Source organism: Astyanax mexicanus, chromosome 13 (genome assembly GCF_023375975.1).
Source record: "Astyanax mexicanus isolate ESR-SI-001 chromosome 13, AstMex3_surface, whole genome shotgun sequence".
Taxonomy (NCBI): Eukaryota; Metazoa; Chordata; class Actinopteri; order Characiformes; family Acestrorhamphidae; genus Astyanax; species Astyanax mexicanus.
The window spans coordinates 40,417,167-40,433,839 of NC_064420.1; the positions used below are offsets into that span (position 1 = coordinate 40,417,167).

Below are 16,673 nucleotides of genomic sequence, written 5' to 3' on the forward strand. Positions count from 1 at the left end.
TTTGCTTCGTGACAATTAATTGTGAGTGGCAGCAGGGACTGTTCAAAAATGGTGAGTGAGGGAGGGTGTCAGGTGTTTAAAGTGAGTGTAAAAAGGGTAGAGTATTTTTGTCTCAGATTTTGTCTCAGATTTTTGTCTCAGCCCTGCCCACTGCACTGGAAAGAAAAACCTGCAACTTAGACATTAGTGCATGCAGGCACTACAGAACAAATGAGGCAAAGATAATTTTTATTTTCTTAATTCTTTGTGATTCAAAACACTTTTAAAATCATATAGGAATAAGAAAAAATATATTCAGATTTTAAATTAGGATAGTAGGGTCTTATTTTGGGTGCATTAGAGACAGGAAACAGCTTTCTCATATTTTTCAATCACTGAAACATAATTCAGGTCTGAAAGAGTTAAAAAATGAAGAAAATTTGGGATTATTAATCCAGCTTCTTCTATGACTACTATTAACAACACTATTTATTAAATAATTTATTTATATTATTATTATTTTCATGTTATTCAAGGATACTTTATTGTCATTCGCATCACATGTGGTATAAAAAGTTAAATGAAATTGTGATCTCACGATCCAGTTTACACCCAGGAGCTGTCGTTAAAATAGTCAATAAGATAACAAAATAAAGGAACACAATAAAAATAGAATAGAACAAAATAGATAAAGATAAGTACACAAAAAAAATAGAGAGAGTAGGCAGGTAGAAGCAACATGAAGTCCGGAGTATTATAATGCTCCTTACAAATGTGGCACCATTTAAAAAAAAATGGAGATTTTTGTGTTTTGTCCTATGTTTTATATTGGATGGACAAATAGAGGACAAATTGAAGAAATGCCAGTTTTGTGAATCTGAGACAGAAATACACTGACGCACTATTTACACCATAGATTACACTAACCTTAAACATAACATAAACACCTGACACCCTCCCCCACCCCCAGCACCAGCCTCTCTCTCTCTCTCCATTTCTCTCTCTCTCTCTCCATCTCTCTCTCTCTCTCTCTCTCTCTCAGCACATGATGCTGGATGGAGGGTTTTACTGCAGTGCTGCTGGTATGACACAGCCTGTACCGCTAACGTCACGGACAACACCTCCCTCCGGCCCACTGAAATTTGATGGTGTCTATTTATATGGGCCGGGCCTGTGCGAGCTGCCTGCGTGACGTCAAGGCCTGCCGGGGCCAGTGTCGGGTTCAGCGGCAGCAGCAGAGGCAGCAGCACGTTTCCGCAGTACGTTTCCGCAGTTATAAAGCAGAAGCCGGCTGAGGCTGAGCTGGCTGAAGAGAGAGGCTGCTGTATACAGACAGATAGACAGGCAGATAGTGGAGCTAGTAAGAAAAAGCCTGTGTGTGTGAGGGAGACTAGCGTGCTAGGTCAACACCTAGCCTTTAATATTTAGCTTTATTATATTTAAAAGGCTGCGGTGTTGGAGGATGACTGCTTGAGATATGGCTCAGAAAGACACGCTGTTGCACCTCTTCGCTGGGGGGTAAGTAACGTTAATCTAGCTGTGTTAGCTAAGATAGCTAACTATAACGTTATATCTACACTGTCACACTTGTAACGTAGCTACGTTAAATAATCTTAACCGTTATTATCAGCTAGCTTGTTAATGCTAACCTATATTGGTGCGGATAGTTAGCTTAGCTTAGCTGTATCTTGCTAATGAAGTTAACCTACGTTGATATTCGTCCTTTTGTCATTGAAATCTGTGCCTTTTAACATTTAAACGAACGAATATTCCGTATTGTTAGCTAGCTACCTAACACTGCGTATATTCAATAGAACTCAAACGTGTGGCGTTGGATGTATAAATGTATGCTTTTGGTTAGGTTATAATGTGAAAGCTAGCTTAGCTAAGCAGGCTAGCTAGGTTAGCTAAGCTATCTTTCATATTTAGGTTATGGTATATTACGTTAGCGTTAGTTTCGCTGTAAAAATTGTAAATAGTAAAAATAGTTAACATTTTTTTCTTTTAATATAGTATAGAAAAATATTTTATTTCAATATAATTTCTGTTTTCTCTTTTCTTGGCTGCCGCTGAGTTAAAAATAACTAGTTAATTGTCATAAAATAAAAATGTGTCTAATTTTTTAACGTGTCTAAATTTTTATTTTTAACATTTTGTAACAAAGTACTTAGTTAGGTCAGATTAAACCAAAATATATAGTTAGGAACTACATAACAGTTATAAGAATCAGATCCAAATTTATTGTCTTATGTTTAATGATATTTATAAAAACTACCGCTAGGTTAGCAAATTAACATTAGATTTATAAAAGTATGAAAGACAATTCTTCACTATATGGAATTGACAAAAATAGAAGAAACAACTGTTTTATACCCAATTATTATACCCAATCTATTTCTTAATATAGCCTCATATGGTCAGCTAACAAATATATCTGAAATATATATATGTATGTAATATTAACCTAGCTATAGGCAATGTGGATAAATACTTCACTAATAGTTTTATTTGATACAGTAAAGAAGTGTTTTTTTTTGTCTATTTTTCCTTGCTACCACTCACAATCTAGCTAGCTAATTGTCATTAAATAAAAATATGTCTTTATTTTTACAACTTCGAAATTTTAATTTTTAAATCTTAACAATTTTATGTAGGTTAAAAAAGTAGTTGATTTTATGTTTTAGGTTATCTAGATTGGATTAAACCAAAATATCTATTGGGGATGAAAATCAGCTAAGGAACCTTTTTTTATTATTATATAAAAAAGAAGTGAGTGGGGCAGAAATGGGAAAACGATGGATTGAACTAGTTGTTATATATTAAATGGACAATTTCAATTTCTGATATTAGCCTTATATGGTCAAATAATTTAACTGAAACAGTACTGGTTAGCAATCTTAGCTAACGAATATATATATATCAGCTGTGACTGAAATATTAAAGTAACCTAGGAATACATGCGATTTATCTTTATTTAGATATCCAACAGTGGTAAATGAATAGCTATGGTTCAGAGTATTTCTCTGCCTTTTAAACGCGTTTAAAACGCACAATTTGATAGCTGCCCTAACATGCTAAGCTACGCTAAGCAGAGTAAACCCATCTGCTGCGACCTCACTGTCCCGTGTTATATAAGTGTCCCTGCCTCCTCTTCTGCCTGCTGTCTTTCCTGTCGCATGACCGCTTGGGTTTCATGTGCGCTGCTGCTGCTGCGATAAAGCTTTTTTATTTCTGCCTTCACTGAAGAGTGAGAAAGGCCGGGACACTATGTCCTTTCCTGCATGTGCTCTAAAACACGAGTTACAGTAGTAGCTGGCATGCTCTGAGAAACGCACGTGTTTAGCAGGGTCCATTAAGAGATATAGCAGACAGCAGATCTCCCTGCTTTGTTCAGGAGTAGGTTTATAAAAGCTAATTCATGAATGATTTATCCTATTAGATGCAAATGTAGTGTTTGTTGCGTGAGACTGACCGCTGAGAGACTCCTGCTGAGCCCCTGAGCCTCCTTTTACAAGGTCATTCTCCTGTACTGACCTCCATTGACACCTCCTGGAGGTGACAGGGGCTTGTGACTACTTCCAGTTCTCACTTTCCTGCTTTAAATAGGACTTGTGTTTTTCAGTATACCCAATTATTCCCTGCTGGGAATGCATTTTCACTGCATAGATTGTGTTTCTAAAATCTACCTTTTTTAGAACGTATATAAAATTTTATTTCTTTAAAATCCTGTAACTTAAGCCTCAAAGTGATTTGTACACGGTAGTTATTAGAGCCGAGTGATTATTCTAAAAAAAAAAAAATGTCATCTTGATATGTTATGAGCAAATATATGAGCAATTCTTAAAATATAAATTCAATTTTTGTAATTCTGACTTAACAATTTGCAATAACCATTTGCAGATGTGCCAAAATAGGAGTAAACACCATTTAATTTTCAAGGGAGTAAAATTTTGGATATGAAATCAATATAAAAACAAACAATTAATTAGCTCCCTTCTGTCTTACAAGCAGCTTTTATGCTGAACAAGATGCAAAAATGACCTCCTTTTGTCAGTTAAAATATGAAACTCACTTCCACATAAGTTCCTTTACAGGTTTCTTACAGAAGCACCATCTACTGAGATTCCCTTAGGCATGGTCTATGTGTAAAGATGAACAATATTAATTATTCCATTTAGAAAATCGCATCACAATTTAGGAGTAATTTGGTTAATAAAATGAATTTGATTAACCTCCAAGCACTAATAACCATATACATTTACATGTTATACTCCAGAAGTGCTTTAAATAGATGAAAATGTACTCTATTATCTCGACTATTTGAATGTGGATGGGCTTGTGAATGTATGTGTCTGATGAAAGAACAGCATGTGGTGACAGCATACTTTATATCACACACATATACTACCACTTTAGAGTGTGTTCTTTAAGAGACCATGACAAACAACGGCTCCATTTTTACTCAAATCAAAGCTAATGTGATTTACTTGATCTACTTTGAACAAGTTCCTGTTAATTACAAAACTAAAATCATATGCCTGACCCCTCCACCATGTGTCCAGTTAAACTGCTCCTGCTAGGAAAATGCTCATAAACTGTCCTCACATTAAACCTCCATTAACCAACTGACAGACGAGCTATATCTATATGTATGAAATCTATCTATATATATTCTTTTTTGGTAACACAGTTCCTCAGACAAAGCAAAGTAGTTGTGGACTAGTGACCTAGTGAGAGTAAATAAGCCTGTCTAGTTAAACTACCCCACCTTCCCTCTCCCAACATGCCCCTCAAGTTGCATCAGTCTGATAAATCATCGACTCTCTCCCATTCTTGCATTCAAATTCAAATAATTCTTATAAATGAACACCTTGCATTAAGAGTTTTTTTTTTATATGCAGTATGAGAAGTAATTGCAGTAAACAATATTCTTGCAACGTTAACATTATGTTTAAACCACTTATATGATAACTATTATGTAAAGGTGCAAAAAAAATTAATTTGTTGATATTGTAATTAGTGCAACAGGTATAGAACTTTATAATATAGAAAAGCGTGAAAGTTAAGAGTATGTTTTTGTTTTTGAGTGATAGGACATTTAATATTCCACAATGGAATGTGAGATGGAAAGGGTGGAGCTACTCACCTCTACACCCATAATAAGGAAACAAAAAAAAAAAATATATATATATATGCTGTATTGGCATAGCAGAACATCCTTTCCGTCACTCCTGTTAGTACAAAACATGTTAGTGTGTTAATATTTTAATTTACTACACTACAATTTGGATGCTGCCTTTGAATGTTCATATGTTACATAAGATAACAAAAGCGTTGTTATGCCATAATGACCATAACATAACCCTCAAAGGTCGTTCTTATTAGTGAAGCAGTCATTTATCAGTTATTTTATTGCTTTATTAAGTCTGAATGATGGTCTTCTAAATACAGGTGTTACCTTTCAATAAAACGAACAACTGCAATAGAAGGTTCTGCTTTCTTTCTTCTGTAACAAATAAAGAAATATAAATCTATATAAAGATTAATGTTAATAGATTAATATATTAATATGCAATTCAAGTTTTTCTTACTGGTAGTTTGCAAGAAGTATAATTGTGCTACATTTGGGTTTAAGTCAAAAAGGATGCTTTGGGTAGGTCAGGGCCTATAATAAGCCTTTAATCTATTGGCAGGGTGCCTGTCCTGGTAATAAAATATCCCTCTCAGGGAGATTTAGGAGTTTAATCCTCTCCTCACCTGAGGCGTGACGTACAAAAAGGTTGTGTCCTGACGTTCCAGCTGAAAGTGTGACACATCAGTATGTAGTGGCGGAACTGCCAGGCCCTGTAGTGGCACACAAAAAGACAAATAAAAGCTAATTTTGTTTTGGAAATGTAAATGCGTGTATGTAATCGTGCCTGACAGAAGGTCACGAAACCGGATAGCAGTAATTCATGTTCTGTTGTTTGTGATGACATCAAGAGTCTCATCATCATCCAAAAATGAAGGAGCAGTTTTACATTCTCTTAAGGTCGGCGTTCAACAGAACTTTTATAAAAGGTATTTATGAAGTCAGTGTATGCAATTTTACATTTATGAATATTATATCTGAATAAAACACCATCATAAGCATAAAAATTTAAATGAGAGGCTTTTTTGTTTGAAAATGTGAAGGAGTGTGTATAGCGTCACTGTCCCACGTCAAGTTATTGACTCGGGACAGAAGGTCGCCTGATCAGATGTCACTAGTTCATATTCCACTGTGCATGATGACATGCTCTGACTTGTTGTCATCAGCTGAAATGAATTTACAGTTTTATTTCACTTTTTTCAACTGCCAATACATTTGAATACCTTTACCTAATAGAATATGCATAAAATCTAAATAACAGTAGTTTTGTAAATGTGAAGGTGCATATATAATCATTTCAATAAGTTACTAAGTAACTTAACTTAACTTATTAATAATAATTTAAGTCACTAGTTAATTTTCCGTTGTAAGTGGTGACATTCTCTGAGGTGTGTCATCACCTGAAGTTTAATTTGGGTTCATGAAGTTCACCAGAAGTGGGGAAAAATTATATATATATTTTAATTATTTGTATTAACACCAGCATATTCCTAAACACCATTATGTCTATTAACAAAAAAAGACTTTTTTTTTTTTTTTGTTAGAACAGGGGGTTCTAAGGACAGGATACAATGCCTGACAATAAACTGCTGTCTGCTGCCAGTCTTTATATGTAACCCATTTATTAAAAAAACTAAGTGTTAGATAGTGTGTTCTGAAGAAATGATACAATACTGCAACAGAGAATATAGCAATACTTTATTATGTACCGTCTTAATTCACATCACAAACTATAGTGTGCAACATAAGCATACATAACATTTCTAGACTATGTTCTGCTATCTTTGGTGTACCGGTATTCTCTTTTCTTTAACCTTTCTCTTTTCTCTCTTTACCTGTCTGTGTTTTTATTGTATTTAATGTATTTATCTCTTAACTTGTATACACTTTCATGGGACTGAACTCAGATGTAGTCCAGATTTCTGATCTGTAGACGTGCGATCAATCCACCTGCGTCATAATTTGCCCTTTTGCAAGAGCTCAGTTTGCTTTCCCTGACCTGCATGACTCTCAAAACAGAGAGGGTTGGTGATGACAGAAGGAGCAATAGCGCTGAGTGTACAGTGTCTCGTATAACGCTCATAGTCCAGTCTCTATTACCTTTCGAGGCAACTTTGTGATGTAACATATCTATATATATATATATATATATATAATTTACTCGTATTAAACAGTTCAGTCACTTATCGTTTCTTTTATTTTTTTTATTATATATATAAAAGCTACTCTCTACTTTTCAATAACACAACTGTATTTTGGTGAGAAGAGTTTACTGAAGTGAGGTTGTGACCATATTCCTGTTTGAATGATTTCAGATGTGGTGGTACAGTGGGTGCCATCATGACCTGCCCCCTGGAGGTGTTGAAGACCAGGTTACAGTCATCAGGCCTCACGCTTAGACCAGTGTTTCAGGTCCAGCTGGGCACAGTCAGTGGAGCTGGTGTTCTTAGGCCAGGTCCAGTAACACCAAGCCTCCTGCAGGTTCTACGGTAAGCTGAAGATCTTTTGCACACACTGGATGACTTTGCTTAAAGCTTGAAAACAGCTCTTTGTATTACAGTTAAATCACTGGACAACAGGCGTGAGAGTCAATCCTTGATTTTGGAGTACACAACTTGATGGTACACAGTTAACAGCATTGAGCTAGATTGGTTTCAATACCTTTTTTTTACTGTCTTTATTCTGTCTGATAACTTTTACTGCATTAATTTCCTTTGTTCTGCAAGTGAAGGCAAATACTGTAGTTTACAACCCCTGCTGTAATTATTTTCTGTTAGGCTGTGTGAGCAGTGCAGTTAATCAGGATCAATGTAAACTGCTGAAATAGTATATCATTTATGTTTTATTATTTTATAATATGATATAATGCAATATAAAACTGTTAAAGCAATATATCATTGTTTTATATGATTGGTGATGACACCCACCTTGTGTTTTTATAAAGCTAATCTTGTAGCACTTTACCCTACTACACTTTACTCCACATTTATTCAATCAGGCCACTCTTTAGGTTTGCACTGGCCAACAAATCTAATGGAGTTAAAATGTAATGGAGGTCTGTAACTCAAAATCTAAACTACAGTAGCCCTGTTTTTTTTTTTTTTTTTTTGACGTTATATATTGTCCCAAAAATTGCGACCACAAAATTAACCACTAGTATTGTGACTCTAAGTCTTAAGATTTTATGCCACCAGTATTTTGATAATATATTTAATATAATAATGCAGCTACACATTACTTTGAAAAAGCATATAAACTAAACTAACTAAGTCTATATATCCACTCATTAATAGCTATGGGCTCCTTTCTCTAACCAAACACACTGGAGAACAATCAAAGATCATTAATGTAATTCAATACAGTAAAAAGTCTCTGCTGTTTCTTAAACGTGAGATTTGTGGTGTTTTTTTTTTTTTATTATTATTTTTTTTTTAAGTAATGCACCTGTGTTGTCCTATAAAGGGACTGAATTAAGGCCCAGTTTACTGCGAGGTCTCTGGAGTTTGGTCCATTTTGGGGACGAGGCTGCTGTCTGTCTGTCTAGCTCCCCATTTTTAGGAGGGCAGCCGAGCAGTCCGGCACAAACTGCCTCTCAGGAGCTGCTGTCACATGGTTCTTCCTCACGGGCTCGTATTACACATTGCCAGTACAGGGTGCCCTCATTAATGTCCGCGGGAGTGCTGTAGCTTCATTTTTTAAGCACGTCTTCCTCAAATCTCACTGAGGGCTTTTTTTTGTGAGGGTAAATGAGTATGTTGAAATGGATCTTTTGTCATGATCAGACTGTTCCAGGAAATTAGAGCTTTTTAAATTGGGAATTAAAAACTTCCTTCCTGGAAATTTGCGATTGCAGGGGGAAAGCATCTTTATGTTCTGGCCACTGTTTGTCTCTGTTTAGCATATCTAACACATTGGCCTTATCTGTCTAGCTCACATTTCTGCTGTACCTTAGACAGTGTTTGTTTTAGCAGATAAAATAGTGACTTGACTGTTTGTGTAAGGATATATAGACAAACCCCTCTCCTGTCTGGAGGCTATAATATACTCTGTTTGAAAACTTTAACGGTACTTCTGGGATACATTTAAGTGGTTATATTCTGAGGATATTTAAAACCCTTTTCTGTGTATTTGCTTTTCTTGAAAGTATGTTTTTATCTGTTTTCCATCCAGCTATGACTGAATTTTATGAGTAATTTACATTTCAAAGTCCAAAGTTTTTAAAAAAGAGCCATTCCAACCACTCTATAGTGCTGCTCTAAGTCATGTTATAAACCAGGTCATTAACTCTGGCTAGTGCTAGAGCCTTTCACGTATTTAATACAAGCCCAGGTGGAATATTTTAGGATTAATCCAAAAACAAGACAAACATGGCCAAAGTAGGACAAATGTTGACGTACACAGATAAAAGGAATTAAAATATCACCAATGCAGATACACAATAATTAAATATAGTACAAAGATGAGCTCTCATCTCAGACAGAAGCTGAACCATTAAAGAGTTTATGGACCTGAGCTGTGTGTACAAGGACCCTAACCTATTGACTACTGTTCTGATTGTGGGATCAGTCAGAAAAAACTGACTGAACCCTGGTTTGTCTTTCGTGTTTGTGTTAAAGCTTCTCCTCATTTTGTATTCTTTTCTCTGTTTTTATGGGTTTTATAGGTCCATTCTGGAAAAAGAAGGACCAAGTTCACTCTTCCGAGGTCTGGGTCCAAATCTCGTTGGTGTCGCACCGTCAAGGTAATTATTAAATCCGGTTCGAGCAGGCTCTAGGGCATGGCCTAAAGTTCAGCACCATGTCATCAAAACTAAACGTCTGTGCCAGTAGAGTTACATGACCTTGCGGTTATGTGTTCCAGAAAAGCATCCAAGGAACCTGGAGAATGTTTCTTACCAAAACTTTTGATATTCTGTGTTAATGCACAAAATAAACTGTTTATTAGATTTAAGGATTTAAATAGTTAAATATATCAAACAGGGACACTGTCCCTTGTTTATAATGCCTATGTTTAGGCAGTACTGAATGTTGGAATGTGGATATTCCAGTCGTAAAGCAAGTGATAGAGAAATGTTTACAGTTAAGCCCTTCCAATTAAAAAAAACATCAATAATTTCTTCCTTTTAGGGAGAAAGCAGTTTTTTCTGTGCTATTGTTATTGTTTTAATTACCTTAATATAATAGAAGTGTCATTAAAGAACAGTTTAGTTTTTTTGTATGTAAATAATTTTTTTCTTTAAAAAATATTTAATTTCTTCCAACAATGTTGAAATGATACGACTTTGCTAATCAGAAATTTCGTATTAATTTTGGACAATGTGGAACATTTTACATTAATAAAAAAAAAAAAATATATATATATATATATATATATATATATATATATATATATATATATATATATATATCTAACAAGATACAGTATGTTCCTGTTTGTAGTATTTATTTCATAATGTATAGCTAGGATAGTTTGTTTAAGCCACAAATACCTATCTATCTTATAATGTAATATATAACTCAGCAGTCAAGCTAAGCTAAGCTACCCTCTATTACAGTAAATGTAGTTCAGGTTTTGTCTGTCTACTGGATGTGTCCCTGAGCTTTCATGGCCCAATAATTCTGAATAGGCAGTTCCAGCTCCAGCTACGCATTCAGCTTGTTGTAGTGATCTGGCACAGTCTGTTCCAGAAGCTCATTAAAGTGAACATGCGGTGTGGAAACGGACAGTTCTGGACATTGTCAGGGACTGTGGGCTGTGTGACTCTAAACATGGCAATCTTTCAGTATCACACTTTTTTTTTCTTTTTCTTTTTTTCTCACCCATTGAAATGAATGTGTACAGCAATGCAGGGAGCTTGGCAGGGCACAGAGTTCAGTATTAAGCCACGGTGTTCTGTTCTTTGTCTGAAATGTGCTCTTGTTTTGTTGTTTCAGGGCGATTTATTTTGCAGCCTACTCAAAGTCAAAAGAGACCTTCAATGGCATTTTTGTGCCCAACAGTGGAGTGGTGCACATGTCCTCAGCAGGGTTTGCAGGTGGGTACAGTGAGATGGTGCACTTTTATACAGTATGGGGCAGTTTCTTGTACAGGGATTAGGTCTAATCTTGGACTACACAGAATTTTAAACAGGGATTTCCCAATGAAAGGAAAATCTAATCTATGAATAGGCCTAATCCCTGTTTGGGAAAATCTCCTAATTTTTAATGTTTTTTAATGAACTTAAATTAATCATAAACACTGTCTGACAAAAAAAAGCTTGTATTTCTAAAATAACAAGAAAGAAACAACCTTTTTAACCAGATGCTTTTATTTCAAGCCATTATGGAACATTTCTATTGGTTCATTCGTTAACAAATTTGGGCACAATGCAAAGAACAAGTTCTAGATTTAAATTATGTAAAAACTAAATTTAAATGGCAAAAGGAGGTGCAAGGTTTTCTACACTTGATTTCTTTAAGAAGCTTGTTAAAAGAAAATTATTTTTGTATTTTTACATTGTGTTGTTGTGTTTTTATTTTTTCAGCTTTTGTTACAAATTCCTTGATGAATCCCATCTGGATGGTCAAAACCAGAATGCAGCTCGAAAAGAAGTAAGTTATTATCATTTGATTAAAATAAAAATAAAAAATCTCCTTGTTGCATTCATATGTTCTCTCTAGACTGTTTGTTGAAGAGCTGTACTAAATAAGCTGCTGCTGGTATGGCACCTGGACAGGCATGCATATTTATTTTATCACATTAAAGGGCATGTGAAATTTTAAATGCATCTCCGTCTTACACAACCATCACAGCTATTAGCATGTGACCAGGAAGGCTGCAGTATAAATATCCACCTTGATGTGCCAGCCCAGGCTTAGAGTGCCAGCTCTATAATTATCTCTGTAAAGAGCACAAGCCATTAGACGCTCTTGAGGTCAGATCAGAAAAGTATGTCAGTTGCTCTGCCCTGTACATTGGCGCTGTTTCGCGAAAAGGCCTCGTGCAAAATGGCAACTTTTAAACTTTTTACAGTTTCTTTCAATGGAAGGTAGTGTAAATATATGTAGACTATGTCAAAAAGTAAAAGTTGGATGTTTGAGGATATTGCGTGCTTCCACCCACCTAATATTAAAACACCACTGCAGAATTTTAACTAATGTGTAAAAATAAGTCTAACAAAATCAACCACATACTTTTTAATCTGTAAAGTCAACTAACTTTGTTTTATAGTCACTTTGGGTCTGTAGCTCAGTTACAAAGTTCCTTGAATAATCTGAATCTGTCAGAAATGGCCTCTGCTTACAGCTCACTTATTAACTACCGGAACTGTTTCTCATCCAGGGCTCGAGGAGAGAAGAAGACGAATGCGTTACAGTGCGCACGCTACGTCTACAGGACGGAAGGGGTACGAGGCTTTTACCGGGGCCTGACGGCGTCATACGCTGGAATCTCAGAGACTATGATCTGCTTCCTGATCTACGAGACACTAAAGAAGCATCTAGCAGAAAATCGGCTCACGGCATCAAATGCTGTCCGGGAAAAAGGAGCATCCGACTTCCTGAGCCTTATGGTAGCAGCTGCTTTTGCCAAGGGCTGCGCCTCCTGCATAGCATATCCACACGGTATGGACACCATTTATATCTGTACAGTAAATAAACACAAACATCAAGTGTGTGAGAGTCAGAATGTGCCAGATTCTCCTGTTTGTCACTTAAAGGGCCCATATCAACCAAAGGACACATTAGCCCTATCTGGATGGGATTAGTTTCTTAGGGTGTCCTGGGGTAGTTTTCATTACAGGCTGAATTACCTACTGTTTTTACTGACAGTCTAATCCAGTCCGGAGTCGCATCTGATTTTTATCATCTCGCATTTAATAAAATAGCTATTTGTCCACTGCCACGCTCCGTAATTACACTTTGGGTGCATGTTTCCACGGAGATCTACGTAAATACAACAGCGAGTGGAAATAGATGAACTACTGAACACGGTCGTGTGACGTTATTTTTATTTTTTTTATTTTTTTTAAATAAAAAAAATTTTTTATTTAATTATTTATATTTAAAAAAATAATAATAATGTAAACACTACATTTTATAACATACTATTCAAATTAATTAAACTACAAAAACTCTTTTTGCCATAAAACATTTGTATTCCGCTGTCAATTATTGTCTGAGTTGTTTAGCATACAGCATAAAACAAATCCAATACAATTAAAACATGGAAAAGGAGGAAACCTTGTAAATATGAATTATTCAGTTACTTGGTGAGTGGGTTTGGTAATTGGCCATCCAAATTGGAATGGGAGAAAATTAGAAATGGACTATAAAAAAACAACAAAAAAAATGGAAAAGTAGAAATGTTGTTAAACGATTCATTAATAATGGTTAATTGAAGAACGTGAAGTATAGGCACCCATTAATATTTAAGTGCAGATTTCTCTTAGCGTGCAAATGGCCCTAGTGCCTTATGTAACTGTACTTTTAAAGCACTGCTGCCTCCAGCTATGCTTCTTGTACCCTCGTTTAACTTTATCTCTTTTTTTTTTCTTTCTTTCTTTCTTTTTTCCTTAAACCCCATCTGTTTTAAACTGACATTACTGTGACTCTGTCTCCCTCCAGAGGTCATTCGGACACGGCTCAGAGAAGAGGGCAGCAAATACAAGTATTTCTTCCAGACGGCGCGTCTGGTGGCAGTCGAGGAGGGCTACGCAGCATTTTATAGAGGACTCATTCCACAGCTCATTAGGCAGATTCCCAACACTGCCATAGTGCTCTCCACCTACGAGCTCATCGTCTACCTGCTGGGACAGCCTTCCAAATAAGGCCCGCGCACATGTACACAGAGAATCTTGGAACTGTAGCTGAAACGGAGAGCGTGAATCCTGTGATCATAGGCTGCTTTTTTTTTCTTGAAGAACAGGATGCAGTTTTGCAATAAAATCCAAAGACTTTTTCCAAAAAAAAAGCCTATATTTTTTATTTGGATGCGTACACACACACATACACACACACACACACACATACCATCAGCTGTACTGTTTCTGTTTAAGGTCATCCTGCATCCTCAATGACGAAATAAAATGATCTAATATGAAACACGTGAAGATAAAACAGGAATACATACAATGTTTATGGGTTAACTCGAAGTGTTTGTTAATATTGCATCATTGTACAGAAAGAGGTCATCTAAAGACACAGTGCTATTAAGTTAACTAAATTATTTTGTTCTTTCTGTTTTTTTAGTTTTAGTGTTTGTTTGTTTGTTCAGTCATGGTTCTGTTCCACTGCTGTATGGTACTCATCCAAAGATGCTGCAGCTTAAATTTCCGGGAGTGATGCTGAACTGGAATTGAAGCATAGGGTAGCTCTTTGGGACCTAACGTGTACCTTACCACTCGCACTGCATTGTGTTGCAGTAGGTCTGAGTTCTGCATCATGTAGTGACCTGGAGTTTGACCAAGTCTGTGTACTGTAGTTTTTAGTTCTATCTGTTTACTGTATGTTTGTGAAGTTTCATCTTTTACAGAAAAGGAAACAGAAATGCATATGCGACCAATGGTTCAATAAAATGCATAGAAATAATTTTGTGTATCTGTCTTTTTTTTTTTTTTTTTGCAGCACTCAGTATACAATATACAGTATTTTTATATAGACACAATGTTCTTGTTACCACTTATAGTGCTCCTTTTTTCCTTCCCCAGCTCCACTGCTCATATAAGTGCACTTAATTGCTTTAGAATTACAGACTGTAGTTCTTCTGTGTCTCTGCAATCTTCACTATCTGTCTTTTACCTTGTTCTTCAATGAACAGAACTACCACGAAGCAGCTGCTACCACTACCAGAATTATGCAGCAAGCAGTGTATTTTAGGCAGAGTCCTGTGATCACTTGATGAAGGACTAAAGGATGAACAACACAAACTGCTGTAGCAACAGATTCAGAGCTTCTGACTCCGAGTTTATATCTACAAATTGAAGCAGCTTTAGGTAGCAGTGTCTAATAGAGTGGAGGACAGTGAGGGATCAAAGTGTTTAAAAACTCCAGCAGCACTGCTGCAGTGTCTGATCCACTGATTATCGCTAGCACAACACACACCAGCACACAAATCACCACCACGCCAGTGTCCCTGCAGTGTGAAAAAAATATTCACCATCCTAATAGTAGCTGATCTGTGGTGAAGCTGTGGATTCCTGAACACTGAAGTAAAGAGTGAAAGAAAGATAAAGTATGTAGAGAAAGAGAAAGACTACAGTCTGTAATTATAGAACTACATAGTGTTCATATACGATCAGTGGAGCTGAGTGGAGTGTAGGACCAAAATAGTGGTCATAGTGTTATGGCTGAGCTGTGTATACACTGTATGGGCCCTTTGAAAGTACAGAACAGTAATTGATCAGCAGAATGTTGGACACTTTTCTGTACTACACTCATCAGCACTTGGACATCACTCTCTATAACTCCTACATGGTGAGGGTCACTTCGTGGCTGATGTCCACTCTGAGCATTTCTCCACCTTACTTTTAATGGTGGTAGTGAGCTCTTTAGCTCCACTAATTATTTTTTTAATGTTAGCTAGGTGCATAGATGGATGGAGAGGTGCTCTATGTTAAACCCTGTGACATTCAGGCCTGATTGAATTGCCTAAATTCAATGATTAGGATGTGTGCTCCATATTTTTTTTTTTGCATGTTGTATATTGATTCCCCATGCTCTTACAGAAAGGGTATATAACAGAAGTTTTGAAAATTTGCTGTAATTATTTGATTACACTGAGCCACAAAGCGATGAATGATTAGTTCTTCAGCTCTGGTTTGTTATCTCCAGAACTTCAGACTACACAAGCTCTGTGTACAATATTGAACACCTGTCTGTAATCAGTGACCTTAAAAGTAGACCAATTCAATAAGTAGAAGTGGTTGTTTGTTGTTGTCTGGATGTTTTTGGCAGTGTCAAAGCAAATACAAAACATTTAATTAATACATACAATATCTTATAAAGTTGGTTACAAGTATGTACTGTACATGTATATGATTTAGAAAATGTTGAATTGACATAAAGGCCTTTACGTGTTTCTGTTTTTTATGTTATCTGTGCTTTTCATGCCGGTAACATTTCATAAATCCTTTTTGAGCCTTTTTGTAAAGTTTGATTTTGAACAGGCTACACTACCAACAGCACAGCAGGCTACTGAAAAATCAACCCTTTCCTTGATATAATAAATTGTTTCCACACAATCTTTTCCTTCAATTTAATAAATTGTTCCTCTTAGTTTAACAATCCGTTCCCTCAGTTGACAAAATAAATAAATAAACGTTTACATTAAAAAAAAACAATTTAATAAATTGCCTCCTCAGTTGCAATGCAAAAACTGTTCGTCTAAATTTAACAATTCATTCTTCAAAAAATGTTACCTCAATTTATCTTTTCTTTTAATTTCACAAATTGATCCTATCAAATTTAAACAGTTAAATAACGTGTTCTTTTAATGTAACAATTTCTTGCTTTAATGCAATACACTGTTTTCCTAATCGACTGCATTCCCTCATTATTTTAACATTAGTTTAACAATCTGTTCCCTC

General features: G+C 35.8%; 1 protein-coding gene across 1 annotated transcript; it reads left to right on the forward strand.

Moving 5' to 3' along the window:
• The first annotated feature begins 1,220 nt into the window (after positions 1 to 1,220).
• Positions 1,221 to 14,676, forward strand: slc25a33 (solute carrier family 25 member 33). Its single transcript, XM_007246829.4, has 7 exons — positions 1,221 to 1,497; positions 7,426 to 7,599; positions 9,774 to 9,851; positions 11,044 to 11,144; positions 11,634 to 11,700; positions 12,431 to 12,711; positions 13,714 to 14,676. Exons 1-7 carry the CDS (start codon positions 1,457 to 1,459, stop codon positions 13,914 to 13,916), a joined length of 945 nt encoding a protein of 314 aa, XP_007246891.1. The 5' UTR covers positions 1,221 to 1,456; the 3' UTR covers positions 13,917 to 14,676.
• The last annotated feature ends 1,997 nt before the right edge of the window (positions 14,677 to 16,673 follow it).

Bases quoted from the DNA above. Each gene is read 5' to 3' on its own strand.
- slc25a33 (XM_007246829.4), top strand. From the start codon at position 1,457: ATGGCTCAGAAAGACACGCTGTTGCACCTCTTCGCTGGGGG. The intron at 7,600-9,773 runs GTAAGCTGAAGA...TGGGTTTTATAG, and splicing joins AGCCTCCTGCAGGTTCTACG to GTCCATTCTGGAAAAAGAAG. The intron at 12,712-13,713 runs GTATGGACACCA...GTCTCCCTCCAG, and splicing joins CTGCATAGCATATCCACACG to AGGTCATTCGGACACGGCTC.